The sequence below is a fragment of the Crotalus tigris genome, unplaced genomic scaffold (genome assembly GCF_016545835.1).
Source record: "Crotalus tigris isolate CLP2741 ecotype Arizona unplaced genomic scaffold, ASM1654583v1 scf7180000018491.14276545383:2951260, whole genome shotgun sequence".
Taxonomy (NCBI): domain Eukaryota; kingdom Metazoa; phylum Chordata; class Lepidosauria; order Squamata; family Viperidae; genus Crotalus; species Crotalus tigris.
In genome coordinates, this window is record NW_024097037.1 from 2,557,980 (window position 1) to 2,574,605 (window position 16,626).

A 16,626-nucleotide genomic window follows, 5' to 3' on the forward strand; every position below is an offset into this window, starting at 1 on the left:
TTATCCTGTTGAATTTTTATAATATTTGTATTTATTATTCTTTCATCGAGTTCTAGGCAATGTGTGTTGATTTGATCTTATTTGATCCCATGGTAATCTACTGAGGTTAGACAGAAGGAAAGTGATCTGGCTTTTTGAATATGTAGCATTTAAATCAAAATATTTGGTGATGCATTTATCTGGCAAGGGAAAAAAGCAAGAATAAGATGAAAATGTTACAAGAAGACCCCTTGGAGACAAGCTCTAAATTATTGACAAAGATTGAAGAATTTGGAGAAGTATAAGACCAAAGTGATAGTCAAAAACCTCAAGATAAACAAAAAAACCAATTGTCAGAAAAAACAGATCTCCAGATAGTTAAGAAAGTTAAATACCTGGGGATATACTTAACATCAAGGTGTGCAACATCAAAAGATGATAATTATCTTAAACTATTAAAACAAATTAAATTAGACTTGGAAAAATGGAAAAATTTACAACTATCAATGTTGGGAAGAATAGCGACAGTGAAAATGAATATTTTACCAAAACTACCGTACTTTTTTTATTCCAGACAATACCTATAAAGTTAGAGAATTGTTTTTTGATGAGTTAAATGCAATGATTTTGAAATTTATCTGGCAAGGGAAAAAAGCAAGAATAAGACTAAAAATGGTGTAAGAAACGAAAGAAAATGGAGGATTTGGGTTACCAGACTGGGTTCTATACTATCAAGCAGCTGCATTAACATAGTTAAAAGAATGGATAACCCTTAGACACCCTTAGAAACAAAAGATTACCATACTTACAAGGACACAACTTACAACTTGGCTTTTCTATGGTATGAGAAGAATAAAATCCATAAATACTTTCAAAATCACTATGTAAGAAATGCCTTGCTTTTAACATGGGAAAAGATAAAAATGAAAAATTATATGAAAATACCAGGATGGATCTCGACAATGGAAGCATTTGTGCACCCAAATTTAATCAACTATGAGAAACTTGTGACCTATAGAGACATTTTGAATACTGAAGGGAAATTACAAACTAAACAAGAATTGGAACAACAGGGCATTGAGCTATCATGGTGGCCACACTTGCAAATGCAAATGAGATATGAAAAAGATGCCAAAACATATGGTTTCGATAAAGACCAAACAGATACTATTGACATCAGATGAAAAATTGATTAAGAAACTTTGTAAATTTTTGTTAAACTTGAAGATGGAAGATGAACAAGTTGAAGAACTTGGGCAAAAAAAATTGGGCACAATGTAGAATTAGAAAAATGGCAAAACCTGTGGGAAAGAAAATATAAAATAAGGGTATTTTATACTTATAAAGAAAATTTATATAAAATGTTTAAAAACATGTCTAGTAATTGTTGGAAATGTAGGCAAAAGCCAGGCATATACTTCACCTCTGGTGGACATATCCCAAAGAAAAAAAATTCTGGTCAAAAATACATATATGCAGTGGTGGGATTCAAATATGTGAACAACCAGTTGTCTGTGTGGATGCTACTTCCGGAAGTCCATTCTGGGCCTGGGCAACAAAAAATTAGCTACTGGTTCTGCTGAAGTGGTGCAGACCAGCTGAATCCCACCACTGCATATGTGGCTAGAGAAAATGTTAAGAAAACATGTAGATTTTAAGCCAGAACTATTTCTTTTAGGTATAATCACAGAAAACTATGATATATATATGGACAGGCTTACATTGAGAATGAAAGGGAAAGAAGACATAGAATATTTTCAAACACGGGATAACTTTTACAAATGACTAGAAAAACGAAGTAGAGAGTAAGAATGGAAATTGTATTATTATTAATGTCAAATATGTGGACCCACATATACACGTTGTTTATTAAGCACTAAAGATTTGTAACTACAAAAAATAATAAAATATCTATAACAAAAAAATATTTGGTGGTGACACCAAACTGTGTTTCCACCATATATTTCATCCCTAGTTTAGGGAATGATTTCTGAATAGTATTATATATCACGTGCTAATATTCAGATAACTTCTGTATTGTGCATATATCGCATCATAGATATGGTGGCAGATAAATGAATTGTCTGGGCAATGCAATTACTTCTTGGCAGACAATCCAATGGAATTCTTCATGTCTTTTGTCTCCTATTGATTCATGATAAGCCCTTAGCCATTATTTTAAACTGGAGAACATATCATGGCCCTTGTACTATGTATTGTACTTTGTGCCATAGAATCCAGAATCTATTTCCTAATACTTTCCCATCCTGTCCCAGAATTTCATAGAAGAGAACTGAAATGAAAAATAAAATTCCACTAATTGCTGAAAATTAATGGAAATTGAACTACAGTATTCATTAAAATACATGCTAATATGTATAGTATTTCTCTAAATTGAGGCAGCAGAAAGCATTAAAAAAGAACATTGTAGTAGAGGTGACATTAATTTTAATATTTACATCATCCATTTTTGGATAAATATATTTTACATGTAAATACAATAATTAAATCTGAAAAAAGCATGAAGTTTGTCTTAATTTAATTTTTTTCTCTCCCCCTCCCCCAAGCTGAGAGATGGTATGCAGTCAGCTATCCCTATCCACTCCGTTCATCTTAATTTGTTTTGCAAAATTTGCAGTGACCAGCTCTTCTCAATGGCCACATTCCCAATTACCTAAAGTATTCCAAGGTTATAGCTTAATTTTTGTCCATTATCTTGTGATAGAAGAACATCAATAATAACCTGAATTTCTAGAACTATTGTAGAGAAGAGTTATAGTGGATATAAAAAAAATCTACATACCCCTGTTAAAATGCCAATTTTTGAGATGTAAAAAAAAAAATCAGATCAAGATAAATTACTTCATTTCCCCCCACCTTTAATATAACACATAAGGTTTCCCTGGAATTGCTGTTCAGACATTTGCAGAGGCCTGCACCAAGTCCACCTGGTTGTCCAGAAATCTGATAACTCCTTGGTTTTGCATACAGCCCCCTAGAACAGCTTTTTTCATTTTTATTATTTTTTTGGCGATAGAGAAAACCTTGAAATAATGTTCAACTCTCAGGGGACCTCTGCATACAAATTGCAGAAAATACGAAAACTCTGGAGCCATTGGTGCTCTCTGAGCTTGGTTATTTGCTTGCAAATGTTTCATTACCCTAATAAGTAACCTAAGCAGTATTACCAACCATTAGATGTTATCTAATTGGGTAATGAAATGTATGCAAGTAAACAACCAAACCCAGAGAGCACCAGGGTTTCCACAGTTCAACCCTGATCTACATATATTCTCTTCTAGTGGAATATGAAAATGTCACAATACAATTACTTTCTAACCTAGACAATCCATGTTTTACAATGTTTACAGCAATGGAAAAGTGACAGATTGGCAGCTGAATCATGTAAAATTCCCACCACTGCAAGTGCTTGCCAGCATTGTGTGGCAGGCAAAGTTTGTGCAAAGTAGAAAAAAAAGTTGGTCTCTTGGTACTCCCAGAAGAATCCAGTTAGTAAAGGCTATGAGAGGATCAGAAGCCACAGTGGAGAAGCTCTGCCATAATCCAAGTAGAAGGAGCCAAGAAGTTGCAGACTCCTGTTTTTATTGAGTTGAAGGCCCTAGATCTAATAACAAACACATGGTAGGTACAACAGCTGGCAGATACACAGTTTTGCCAACCCTTGATGGTATCCATAGCATCCATAACTTCCTACATTTAAACCCTGCCTTATTCCATACTCTAATACAGGTGTATCCAACTTGCAGCCCGTGAGCTCCAAGATGACCCTGCACAGTTAGTAATGTGTCCCCACAAGACAATAAAAATATAAAATATAAGGAAAATGTGTTAATTATATACATTAACTATAGTATATACATTCATTAACTATACTTTATATGTGACCCAAGACAATTCCCCTTCATTTAATGCAGCCCAGGCAAGGTTGGATAACCATGGTGTTACACAACCTCAGCTCTGTTCTTTTTTATTCAGATATATGCAAGCTGCCTGGAGCAAAAGTAGAAGTGAAGAACTAAAGTTATACAGGACTGCAAGCAGGCTGCACTACCTAGGAAGCAGGACTTCATTGTACAAAGAGTACAATCCATCCTGAGGAAGGAAACTGTTTTGACAAGGACCAAAGTGGTTAGAGTTAAAAATGGATCACCTTTTACACTGTCCGGGTGAATACAACTTTCATAGGTATGTATTCACCCATTTCTGAGTGAGGGTTGGAAAGAGGTTTCTTCCTTCCTTCCTTACTTTGTTTATTTATTACATTTAAGAAGCCACCCATCTCACGACTCTGACTTTGGGCAGCATACAATAAAAAGCAATAAAAATACATTAAAAATGATAAAAGATGCATATAATAAGGCCACAGGAGAGTTTTAAAAACTCATATACAAAGATTTTGCCAGCTTCCTATTCTCAAGAGAACACTGGACCTGATGATAAAACCAAGGGCCTTCTAGGAGATCTGTTGGGGGGAGCCCAATCTCATGTCAGGGTAAATATTTCACAGGGCGAGTGCTACAGCAGAAAAGTCTCACTTCCTGGGTAAACTCCTTAGCAGACAGGACCCATAACATGCCCTTCCTACCTGGCTGATGGAACAGGTAGATGTAATAGGGAAGAGTCAATCCCTCAGATACTCTGATCCCATACCATGTAGTGTTTTAAAGGTCAGAATCAGTATCTTTAATTGTACCTGGAAGCAAACTAACAACCATAGCAGGTCTCATAATGTCCCTTTCTGGAGGCACACGTAACTGCTTGCAGTGTCACCCTTTGTACCACATTTTGAAGCTTCCAAATACTTATAAATAATCTTCAAGGGCAGCCCCATATAGAGTACATTTCAGTAGTCCACTCAGGAGGTGACCAGGACACAAGCAACTATGAGCAGAAATAACTAGAGAAAATAACAGGCACTTCTCAGTTTTTGACAATAGTTCACTGTGTCATAAATTTGCTGCAGAGAATAGCCAAGATTCAGGAGCAAGAGAAATGGTTGTGTTGTACATGAAAACTTCCCTTGCAATGGATAAGATCTAGAATAAAATTCTGTTGCTTTGGAAGAGTAAACTCTGCAGCACTTTTTCCCCTAAGGCAGGAATGGTATTAGTTGCACAGAAATCTCAATAAAAGTATTTCTTTTCTGTTCATCTGAATTTTTGGGGAAGTAGTATGAATCATTTTGTTTCTCATAGAGGCTACTTACTGGCACTGCTGGTAGACATGCACTACTGTCCATTCTAGAACTGATTGGCTATTCTCTGCCTCTGGTTGAAATAGTTGGAAAGGCTGTGCATAAGGTATTTTCCAGATATGCATAATTTCTTGAATATATGAATAGAGAAATAGTCACCTAACATTTTTGTAAATAAGCAAAATCTGAGGCAGGTAAGAAATATTGTAAAGTATTGTGATGATTTCATTTAAAGGATTTGGCTGTCAAATGAAGTTTTGTAACTGCCATCACTGTAGATTTGTAAAGTTCCTATGAACATGTGTATGTGTGCATGTGCAGGAAAGTTTTGGAGAAAGAAATCAGTCTTGCCAGAAAGCAATAACAAGATACGATGAGATTAAATTAGCTACACTTGGAATATATTTTATTGAAATAATGCCCTCCCAATCCTCTCAGTGTCCCTTCCCCTTCATGTCAAAATAACATAAGAGAAACAGGGAGAACAGAGTCCAGATTGATGTGACCTTTATTATTTTAAGAGCATTTCCAGCACAATTACAGTGTTACAGGACTGCAGCAGAAAGTTGAAGTTTGAACAAGATAGATGAACAGGTGAAGAACAAAAGAGGCCCATACAAACAAGGTGGTAAATGATAGATGAAGATTCAGATGAATCCAAACCTTTATGATTGATTCACCAGGATAATAAATTCTGGAAGAATGATAAAAATGAGAAGGAAACAAATGGTCAGTAAACAGAAGAGATAGCTGTGACAAAAGCAGCCAACTTTGTTGGTTATTTTTTATAACTGTTTTCCCTGTCTCACAGCAATCAAGGGGTAAGTGATAGATCATGTATTTCCTGTGCAGAAGGTTGTCTCATATTCAATTTCTACACTGTCCAGCTAGAATTGGGAAAACATCAGTCCATCTAGCAACACTAAGTTAGTCTTGACTATATTAGGCTAGATAGACCAAGGATAAAACTTACAAAGCAGCTTCTTATGTTCCTAGATATTATAATTCTCAACCATCTGTAGCTACTGTTGCTGATTAGGAATTTTGGGAGTTGTAATCCTAACATTTCTGGAGAGCATCAGGTTGGGAAGATTTGTAAGCTGACATGAAGCATCTCCTTGAAAGAAATTATGTTACCTCAGAGGGAATTGCATTGCCTCTGGTATAAAGTGGTTCATCACAAACCAACCTGGCCTGTCTCTTGCAGGCCTAATATTTAGTCTTGAGAAAATGGGATTAGAGCAGCACATTGTTGACTAAGGTAATTGATAAACTGAACATATACATATCTACTGACACAGAAGCAGCCTGATAGTAGAACCATTTCATGAGAGAAGGGTTAAACCCTTTCACTGCATGTGTTCAAATACTCTGAAATCTAAATTATAGTATTTGGGGGAATACTATAATTTAGATTTCTGGACTGAGCAAGGCGGAAGGCTCGATAGCCTGAACTGCCCCTTCCAACCTTATGATTTTATCACTATCTTTGAATGAATAATTATTAGTTCAGGTTCTTTAACTCGGAATGTCTGGTACGAAAGTTGAGATGTCCAGGGCAGTACACTTACCATCAATACCTATTTTGCCATCCTCATCTTTATCTCCAGCACCCATAAATTCTTGGGTTTCTTTGTCAGTGAGATGCCTGCTATTGGGGGAAAAAATCTGCAACATGAACCTGTGAATGGAAAGAAAAAGAACAGAAGAGCTGATTCCAGAGGTAATGGTTGTATAAATATTTATATTTGTTATATAGATATAGAATTTTATTTTATTTCAAAAAATGGTAAAAATAGTTTTTGGGAGAAAACTGAGATAATATAAAAACTATCTAGATCTTAAGATCTTAAGAAATGTCTGAATGTCTGAACAATAGAAGGAAACAAAAGAAAAACCCACACAAATTGAAACAGAACTAAAATGTATAATGAAAATTAAATCTTGTGCAAATCCAGACAGAATGAAAAGGATTTTAAATTAAGAATGAAAGGCTTCTGTGTAATGTATCTAGTAAACATGTATAAGTAGTCTGTTCTAAATTCAGGTTTAGTTATAAAAATCAAATTAATTTGTAAAATAAAGCTTATTTGTGTAGTCTAGTTTCCAAGAAAAATTATTTATGTATATCTTAGCTTATTGAGGAGAGAGGACATATAAGGAATGAGACAGGTTCTTCAGTGTATGAGACCTAAAGTACAGAGGACTTTAATGATCGACCAACCTGGAATTAATGGCAGCAACTGAACGTCATAGGACAAATCCTTGTGCTTGCAGAAGTCAGCATCCAATAAAGATCACCCTCCTTTATTTGGACCAACTGAAATTTCTAAATTATCCTGAAGGTCATCTTCATGGAAATTGATATTCAAGTGAAATGTCTATGGAGAGTCTCAATCATCCAGGTCATGGTTATCCCAAAGATGCTTTTCTGAAAGGCAACTGGACTTTCTTGGGGGTTTTTTCCTTGAAAATGTTTCACTTCTCATTCATTCTTCATGAACTGAAGAAGCTTCTTGGATGAGAAACAAAACATCTTCAAAGAAAAAAAAACAAAAAAGTCCACTTGCCTTTTGAAAAAGCACCTTTGGTTCAAGTGGAATGGATTACAGCAGAATGCAAAGCGGTTTGATGATAAAGTATACTCCGGCCACATTCTTGAACTGAAGAATATTCCTGGAATATTCTTATGTTTAAGCTAGCCACTTACTTAAGGGGAAACAGGATGCCATTAATTCCTAGTCAGCTAAACCACCCATCACCCTCAGCACCTTCCTCTCTGACTTATCTAGATTTATGGTATATGCTTTCTCTTTAATGTATGTTTGTGTTATAGAGGAGGAAAAACCTTGAATGAATAACCTTAAATTTGCCTAGGAAAGGATGTTGTCACTTGTTAGGTACTTAACAAGAAAGAGAATGCAACTAGAAAAAGCACAATTTCAGATGCTATGGTGGTTATTTCAAGCCATTCTCCATCTCTGTAATTCAAGCTATATTGGCTGAAACTGTCCTACAGAATTTTTACACAGAAAAGGATGGATGGACTCTTAATGGACTTAAAACCAGAATAGATTTAATGGAGTTAAGTTTCAGGAGAATAGATCTTAGTTGAACATCATGAGAAATGTTTCAAAATCAACACAAATAAATAATAGATTTTACCCATTTGATGGGCTGGAGGGAAAATTGTTATTTTGATTTATTCGATTTTATGTCTGCCCATCTTATCTAAGAAACTCTCGGTGGTTCATAACAGGTAAAAAAAAAACAAGTTAAAAACCAATATGCAAAAATGTAAAAACATGTAAAACATGTAAACTGTCTATAATTAGTTTAAAAAATCGAAAATTATGATCACCAGCAGAATTTATTCTACATCAGCTTAACTGTAAGAGCTCCCCAAAATGGCATGCCTCCCTCTCCTTTAGCAGTTCAGGATGGTGATGGACTTGGACAGTTCCATGATTTGCTCAATATGTATAACATAGGCTGTAGTCTTTAATGTAACATTACTGTTTTCCCCTCCCCTCCTCTTCCCTCCCCTGCCCTGCCCTGCCCTGAAAGTTAGCTAGAGTATTAGGAATAACATTTTAATTCAGTTCAGAATTTTATATTCAGATTGCATTCTGATTTTATTTCTTTAATGATTTATTAGTGACAAAGAGTAGTATAGACAGGTATACTTTCCATATGACTAGAATTATGGAAGTTTATCAACTATGCCTGTATTTTTCTGCTAGTAGCCAGGGTCAAAAATATCAACCTGTATTCCACATTACTAGCATATAGCACATTTCAGTTGGTACATGTTGTGAAAGGAATATTAATCTTTGCTTACTGTATTTCACCGGGTTCAAGATAGCCATTTTTATCTGTATCCAGAATGCTAAAAAACATTTTCAGTTCTTGGAGGCTTTTCTTTTTCAATCCCAACACCTCAAAGAATTTCTTGTAGTCAAAAGAATTGGTAGCTGCAGGAAGATGAACAGAATTTGGCTTGCATGAGCAATTTTTGTTCCTTTTGTAGAAGACATGGTCCATTCATTTTCACAGTATAGGAGCAATTAACTGATACATGTTTGTTCATTTTTTGGGAAAAGCAACGTCAGGTGATTTAACTATGTTAATGAGTGCCATCACAGCTTGAACCAATAATTGTAAATAAAATAGTGGAGATAGTTCACCCACCAAATGTAAATAATATTGTAACCAAAAATGACCAAATGTTAGTATCCATTTCAGCCTTACTTATTCTGGTGCCTTCCAGATACATTGGGATCAGAATTTCTCATACAGATTGCAGAAAGCTGATCTGTATGCACATATATAAACATTATTTTAATTTTTGTCCTTCACATTTCATTTGGCATCCTTTCTTTAATGATTCTATTCCATCATTTTTTGATATTAGTGTAACTCTTGTTCCACTGCAAGTTGGCCACGGTGAGTTATCCCATTCTGTGACTATAGTCTTTGAAAATGGGATCCAGGCATGGTCTTGTTAGGAGACTCAGAGAGAGAAACACTATCTGGTGGATGAGATTTATGTAAATAATAGATTTATATAAATGAGATTTATATAAATAATGTCTTAACTGAGAACAGAACTGTGGTATCTGGTATTCCTATACAATGATTATATAGCTCATGTACAGCAAACAAGAAATTTCTCGCATCTCTGATCTATTGCTTCCACTGCTGAGCAATAGCAATCCTATGGTGGAACATGTATTCAAGTGAAAAGAGAAGGAAGTGATGGCTGATATGACTTTGTTAATATTGTAAAGATATTACAACAGAGCATAAAATCTACAAATGTAATGGCTACTTCAAACATCTACTTACCGTGCAAATGGAATTCATATTCATTGGAATGGTTAATGTGACAAAAGTCCACTCTAGCAGCCTTTGTGCTCAGCTGCAACTTAGCACAGTACAATATTGTTGTTCTGCTTTGTTGCCTTTATCTCATTTCCAGGCTATGAGTGAAAAGCACTAAAGTTGTCATTAGGTGTGTCCCTTTAAGATGACATTGTCCTCACCACAGTTTTAAAGTAGGTAAAATCTAGAAAGCCCTATCCGACTGTCAGAAATGATCATAAGTATATTTGGGGAGTACTGGGAAGTGCAGAGAATCCTGTGGTCACTATCCAGCATTCTCTCTCTGCTTTTGCCATACCTCCCTTCTTTCTAGGGCTGTTTCTCCCTCCTTCCTTCCTTCCTTCCTTCCTTCCTTCCTCCCTCCCTCCCTCCCTCCCTCCCTTCCTCCCTCCCTTCCCTCCCTCCCTTCCTGAAAGATGCCCAGCTTGTGCAAAAATGGTAGAAAAGTTAGGATGGACAAGCCTACCAATCCCATTCTTCTTAATGTGCCCTGATTGCTGTATCTTTTCCTACCAGCTGAAACAGGAAGTAGGCAAGATAGAGCAAATAACTATTAACCTTGCCTTTAATTATTGGCATGCTCATAAATAACCAAATAGCATTTGGCAGTGACTTGAAACAGATGCAGTGGAGGCAGGATAGGGATTGGCAATGGAAACAACAAAGTTTATGATTCATGGATGGATGGATAGTCCATTCATCCCCAACTCAAGGTCATCTGTTGGCAGGAAGAATGCAAAAATTAGATGACTGTAACTAGTAAAACTGCTGCTGCTGCATGTAATCTAAGTATGTATGTATGTATGTATGTATGTATGTATGTATTCATTCATTCTATTGTTCATTTGTTTCCTATCTTTCTTCTATTACAAATAGTTCAAGACAGCAAACATGTCCAACACATCTTCCTCCTCCTGTTTCCTCATAAAAACAACCCTGTGAGGTAGGTGTGGTTGAGATAAAATGATTGGCCCAAAGTCACCCAGCTGGCTTTCATGGCTAAGGTGGGACTTGAACTCACCATCTCTTGCTTTCTAGCCTGGTACCATTTCAGCTTTGCACATTTTGTTCCTCGCTTTTCTTCCTTTTTTTTATTTTTAGGAATACCTAGTACTTTACATAGCATATAGTGAGTATTCACTTGGAAAGCAGCATGGACTAGATAGTGAATAGATGACCATATAGATGTGTGTAGATAAATACATACTTGTGACAACTGTAGAAGCAAGACTTTTTATCTAATTGCTTTGAACACAGGCATGAATTGTACCTATCTTATTATGGCAGGACCCTGTCAGTTTATATGAAATAACACTGCTTTTAATTGGGACTGTCAAGGGATGACTGCAAATTGATTGCCCCGCAAATTAGATGTGGCCAGCATTATATGAACAAAAGAGACTATTAGGTTGCAGTTACATCCTCATGCCAATTGAAACTGCAATTGGGAAAATGAGCCTAGGAAATGATGTAGTTGCTTTAAAGAATTACAGACAATTCTGTTGTCTATTGAATACTATTCTCATGTTCTGTCTTGCTAGAAGCACCATCTCCACATTATTTGTGAAGCACTGCATAACCATAATGGAGATAATAAGACTATTTTTGTGGTATTTTGGAAAGCACAGTAGGGAACATCAAACCAAAAAGGATGCAAATGTAACTTTAGTTTTTAAGAAGAAAGAGGGTTAAGGTAGGGTTAAAATGGGAATTGTAAGAACTCACTGTCTATTGACCAGGCATATGTTATTCTAAATTATTTATATAATTGTACCATTTGCAGTAAAGATCCCTGCTCCATGGTATTTACAGCCAACATTTCACCTTTTTGTTTTATTTTTTGTTTACTTATTTTTCCATTAAGTACCACAAGTGCTTTTCCACTAAGTCCAAAGCCAGATGTAGTAATGTTTCTATAATTATTAATAGATTTATATTCCACCTTTATTTTATAAAGTCCGAGGTACCACAATTAATGCTTTAGTCTCCTATTTTCCTCATTGCAACAGAAGTAGGCTTTGCCAAAAGAGGCTGACTGACCCAAAGTCATCCAGGTGACCTTATTTGCCTTCAGCTACATTTTAGGACCTGATCAGGAAACCAGCCTAAGAAGCTGAAAGATAATCACTTCTCTTCCTCTCTCTCTGTCTCTCATCTTTCTGTCTCTCTCTCCCATCCCCTTTCAGCCTACAGATATGTCCCAGCTGCCTAATAGAGCTAAGTGTGAACTTTTGCTAATGAGGACTAAACTCAGTGTAATACAGGAAATTAATATATTCATGATTGCATGATATTCACACAGTTTCACCCAAAAGATTCAAGACACTTCAGGTCGTAAAGAAAGAAGTATTTTAAATACCAAGCCAATAATTTGTTTTTTTTTGGGGGGGGGGCAGAGACGGATACAGGATCTAGCAGTTCAGTGGTCTGGTTATAGCCCAGAGAAAAGAGAGGAATTTTTCTGAGGTCCACTGGATGTCCAGGGCATTGGCAGAGTTCTACAAGAAAAGAAGTAGTAGTTTCAAGAAAATGAGAAAGTAATATTCTGTTAGATCAGTATATGATGAGTCCTAGGAGAAGAGAAGACAAGGCAATAGATATTTTAACCATCATTCTGTAATAGAAAAAAAAATCCTGGGAGAATTTCCCATTGTCAATCAAGAGTGCAGAATACTGCTTCCTTAATTTCCATATTTTAAAATTGCTGTCTACATCTTAAGCAGAAGGGAAGGCTAGAATTAAAGAGGGTTGACAAATAGCTATTTGTTTAAGCTTTTCTCCAGTGGATATTTTGTATAAATTATTTCACAGTGTGCGATGAGATATTACTTAGGAGATGACTATAAAACAGGCTTTGTATATATCACAGCCATGACATGAGCTTGTCTCTCTGACTCTCTCTCTCACACACACATGCACACGCCTCACACAATAACAACAGTAAGAACAACAATAATAATGTTGATGATAATCCTCAAGAGTTTAAATGGCTCAATTTAAATAGTGAGATAATTGTCACCTTGGTTTATACATCCAGGAGAAGTAACGGGGAAATCTGATACAGTGACTTTAAGAAGTGCTCTGATTGGCAATGTCTTTCATTTGGACAGCTTTCTTTTTCTGGAACAGCATGTAAATTTAGAGGAAATCAATGAACAGAAAGAGGAGGAAGATGTGAGTTGGAAATCAGTCCACTCCTAGAGGAATCTGTTCTATGGCACACTTTCCTTGTGTGATTGCTATTGTTTCATTCAGGGCATTTACCAAGGTCACAGCAAAATCACACAAAAATTGCAGTGTTTAACTAAAAGGGGAAAGGACACAATTTAGTCTGTAACTTGCATTAAGCAAATATATACAGAGAAGCAGAGATTAGCCCAGGACTGGACTCTCTTTTTCTGGTGGAATGATCAGATTTCTGCCTCTCGAAATGAACAGGATTTTCTTCCCCAATTTAGGGGATGAAGAAAACCATTCCATAACTAAACTGTGAATTCACCTGTGTTACTAAAAATAAATTCATGGATTAAAATTGTTTTAATTGCAAGCATATGTCTAGCCATGAAGCTGATATGCTTTTATTTGGGGTTGATTCATAGATCGTGGGGTTTTTGCAAAAAATAAAGTGGATTTTGTAAGTTTCAGACCTGCTCATTTGTCTCTCAACCATATGATATCAGATAGTTTGAGAGAGTGACAGTTCCAAAAAGCTGATTTGGGACACTGCTTAAAGTGCTGGACCAAAACTGTAACACTCTAGTCTTGTGGATGGCTTGGATCAACCACTCCCTCAACCCAACCCACTTCATAGGATTGTTGCTGTGGGGAAAACAGGAAAAAGGAACATTATGTATACACCCTAAAGTGTATAAAAGAAAAAAAAAGGCAGGATATAAATATAATAAGGAGAAAAATAAAGTCCCATAGAAGAGAAAAGCCTGAAGATACTTGGGTGAAATAGCACTGGCTTGCTTGAAGGAGATTTCTAGGTAAACTAATCCAGATTTGTCTTCCAGGTAAACTACTCCAGATTTTGGAGGAAAAGAAGCCTGTGCCAAACAGACAATGTTGACCGTGCAGTCTAATATATTTGGAGGGCCCTAAGACTTCATAATGCTAAACCAGATAGTTCTATGTTCAGCCATGCCCACTGGTATTACTTGACAGCAGTACATCCATCTGCAGTCTGGGCACACTCAAGTTATATGGAATTTCCCAGTCAGCATAGTCAATGGCCATTGCTGAGAATTACGTGACTTAAAAGTCCATAGAACAGAAGCAAACCAAGGAATGCTTCAGCAATACTTATAATATCAAAGGAGCATATACATCGAAGACATATCCACCAAAGTGATAATTTGAGAGATTAGAGTGGCCAGACATCAAAGAAGGCAGGAGAAGAGATTTTTGATAGAAAGAAATTCAGCAAATCTGGTCTGCATGCCAAGCAACACCTGGAGAAATAACCTTTTTGATGCAGCTGGCAATGTGTGGGAGCTTGTCATTCTTCTTTCTTGCATCAGACCACTGTGGATTCCTTCCTCACCCCCCCCCCCAGAAGAAGTAGAATAAGCTGAACCTGGCCCTGTGTTTTAACATGACCTTTCTGCCCCTTGAGCCCATGGTCACAAGAGGGCATCTATGGTGTCCAGAATGCCCATCTAGCGACAAAAATGAATCAATCACTATGTGCCAACATCAAATAATTATGGGAAGTTGCAAGGAAATATGACCATTCCTGTCTTCATTCTGCCCTTATAAATGACTCCATTAAAAGTAATTGATTTCCTCTCCTCCCCTTTAAAAAAAAAAAACTGTCTCCTGGAAAGCAAATAAAAAATAAACCAAACCAATGACAAGAATTTGAAACTCTTGGAAAGATGGGAAAACAGAGCAGAATATTGCTAAAAACGTGGCAACCTTGCTTTCTCCAGGTTGGTGGCAAGGCAACTTTTACTGTATATGCCCTGGTCGTAGAGAGTCCGGCTTTGCGGGCGCTGCAGTGCAAAAGATCTGGCGTGTCCCTGGCTGAAGGGTAAAGCCAGAACTTCCTTTGGGCGCTCTTCCTTGGGCTGATAGAATGTGCGGTCTCCGCTAGCGCAGCACAGCAGCAGCAGCAGCAGCCGCCTCCCAGCGTCCCCCCTCGGACAAGCTTTCCTTACGCTCAAGGAAGTTTTTGGCGCAGGGCTCGTCCCCGGACTCTTCCCGTCTGCCTGCTTAGGCTTGGGCGCCCAGCCCTCTCTCCCTTCTCCCGGCGCCTCCAGTTCCCTCTCCTGCCTGAGCTCCACTTTTTTTTTTTCCAGCGACGCGGACCTTCCCGCACCCATCCTTCCCGCCCCGTGGGAAAGGCTCACCCGCAAAGGCTCTCAACATCTTCTTGATCTCCTCGTCGGTAAACAAGTCAGCCATCGCCATCCTTGCAACTGTTGGGGGAAAGAGTGGGAGATAAAGTGCAAGGGAAGACTTCAGATGGAGGGGGGAGGGGAAAAGTATCCTTCTCCTCGGTTTTGCTCATATGACCAGAGCTGCAGTGCTGGGCGGGGATGGCACACCGGGATAAGGCTGGACCCGTGCCAGCCACCACCACTACCACTGCCAGCAGCAGCAGCAGCAGCAGCAGAAGTGCGGCGAGGCGCGCACCTAGGGCAGTTCTGCGGGTCGCTCGGCCAGGCGCACTACTTTGCAAAGGGACCAAGACCAGATCAGAATCAAGACTTGTCTTGTCTGGGAGAAAGAGCCATTTAGGGCACGGAGAAACGTGTGCGTGCGTGTGTGTGTGTGTGTGGGGGGAGAGCAGTGCAGCAGAAAAACGGGCCAATGCCAAAACCAGCACTATAATTATAATTATTATTATTATTTTAAATCAGGGGCAGTTGTAAGATCGCTCCTATCTTTCCTCCGAGCCCCGGAAGATCCTTGCAAAAAGAGAGCGAAGTTCTGCCTTTCGTGCTACTCTCAGCATTAATCCGCAAGGCAGCAGAAGGAATTTGCCCAAGGTCACCCAGTGAATGAACTCCGGACGCCCGCACTGTAAAAAATAAATCCTGCTCTCTCGGGGCTTAGTTCTAGAGAGGAGATAGGCTTTTCCCATTCCAGCATGCAAAGCTATACCTCTCCATCACCCTTTTTGTATTGTGAATTAAGTACCGCGGAGGGGGGGGTGGTGGTGGCGGGAAGGCGGCCGTGGGAAGAGGTACTTGTATTTGGTCTTCCTTGCTGCTCCAGACAAGACTTGCATTGTGCACACCTCAACCTCACCTTTTTGATAGATAAGAAGAGGCTTCCTGCCACACGCTTATTTTCCCACCATTCAGGTTTTTAGAGATGGCTCCTCCACCTAACTTTCCCAACTCTGTCCAAGATACTTGGCCCCGTCCCTGCTTCTCCTTCTTAATGGATCTGACACAGTAATGGAAGGAATATAGATGGAAGGAGCTGTAGGAAAATACAGAGTGGTTATATATGGCAGCAAGGTTGTGTAAAAGGTTCACACTTGAAACAATATTCAGCTACATGATAGCAGCCAGTCAGGTTCAGAAATCTAGATT

The 16,626-nt window shown here is 37.9% G+C and overlaps 1 protein-coding gene across 1 annotated transcript; it reads right to left on the reverse strand.

Moving 5' to 3' along the window:
- Window positions 1–5,684: 5,684 nt before the first annotated feature.
- PVALB (parvalbumin) lies at window positions 5,685–15,751 on the reverse strand. The gene is made up of 4 exons (XM_039353135.1): window positions 15,433–15,751; window positions 9,036–9,168; window positions 6,766–6,875; window positions 5,685–5,888 (listed from the first exon to the last, which is right to left on the reverse strand). The coding sequence occupies exons 1-4, from the start codon at window positions 15,491–15,493 to the stop codon at window positions 5,860–5,862; spliced, it is 333 nt and encodes a 110-aa protein (XP_039209069.1). The 5' UTR covers window positions 15,494–15,751; the 3' UTR covers window positions 5,685–5,859.
- Window positions 15,752–16,626: the final 875 nt, after the last annotated feature.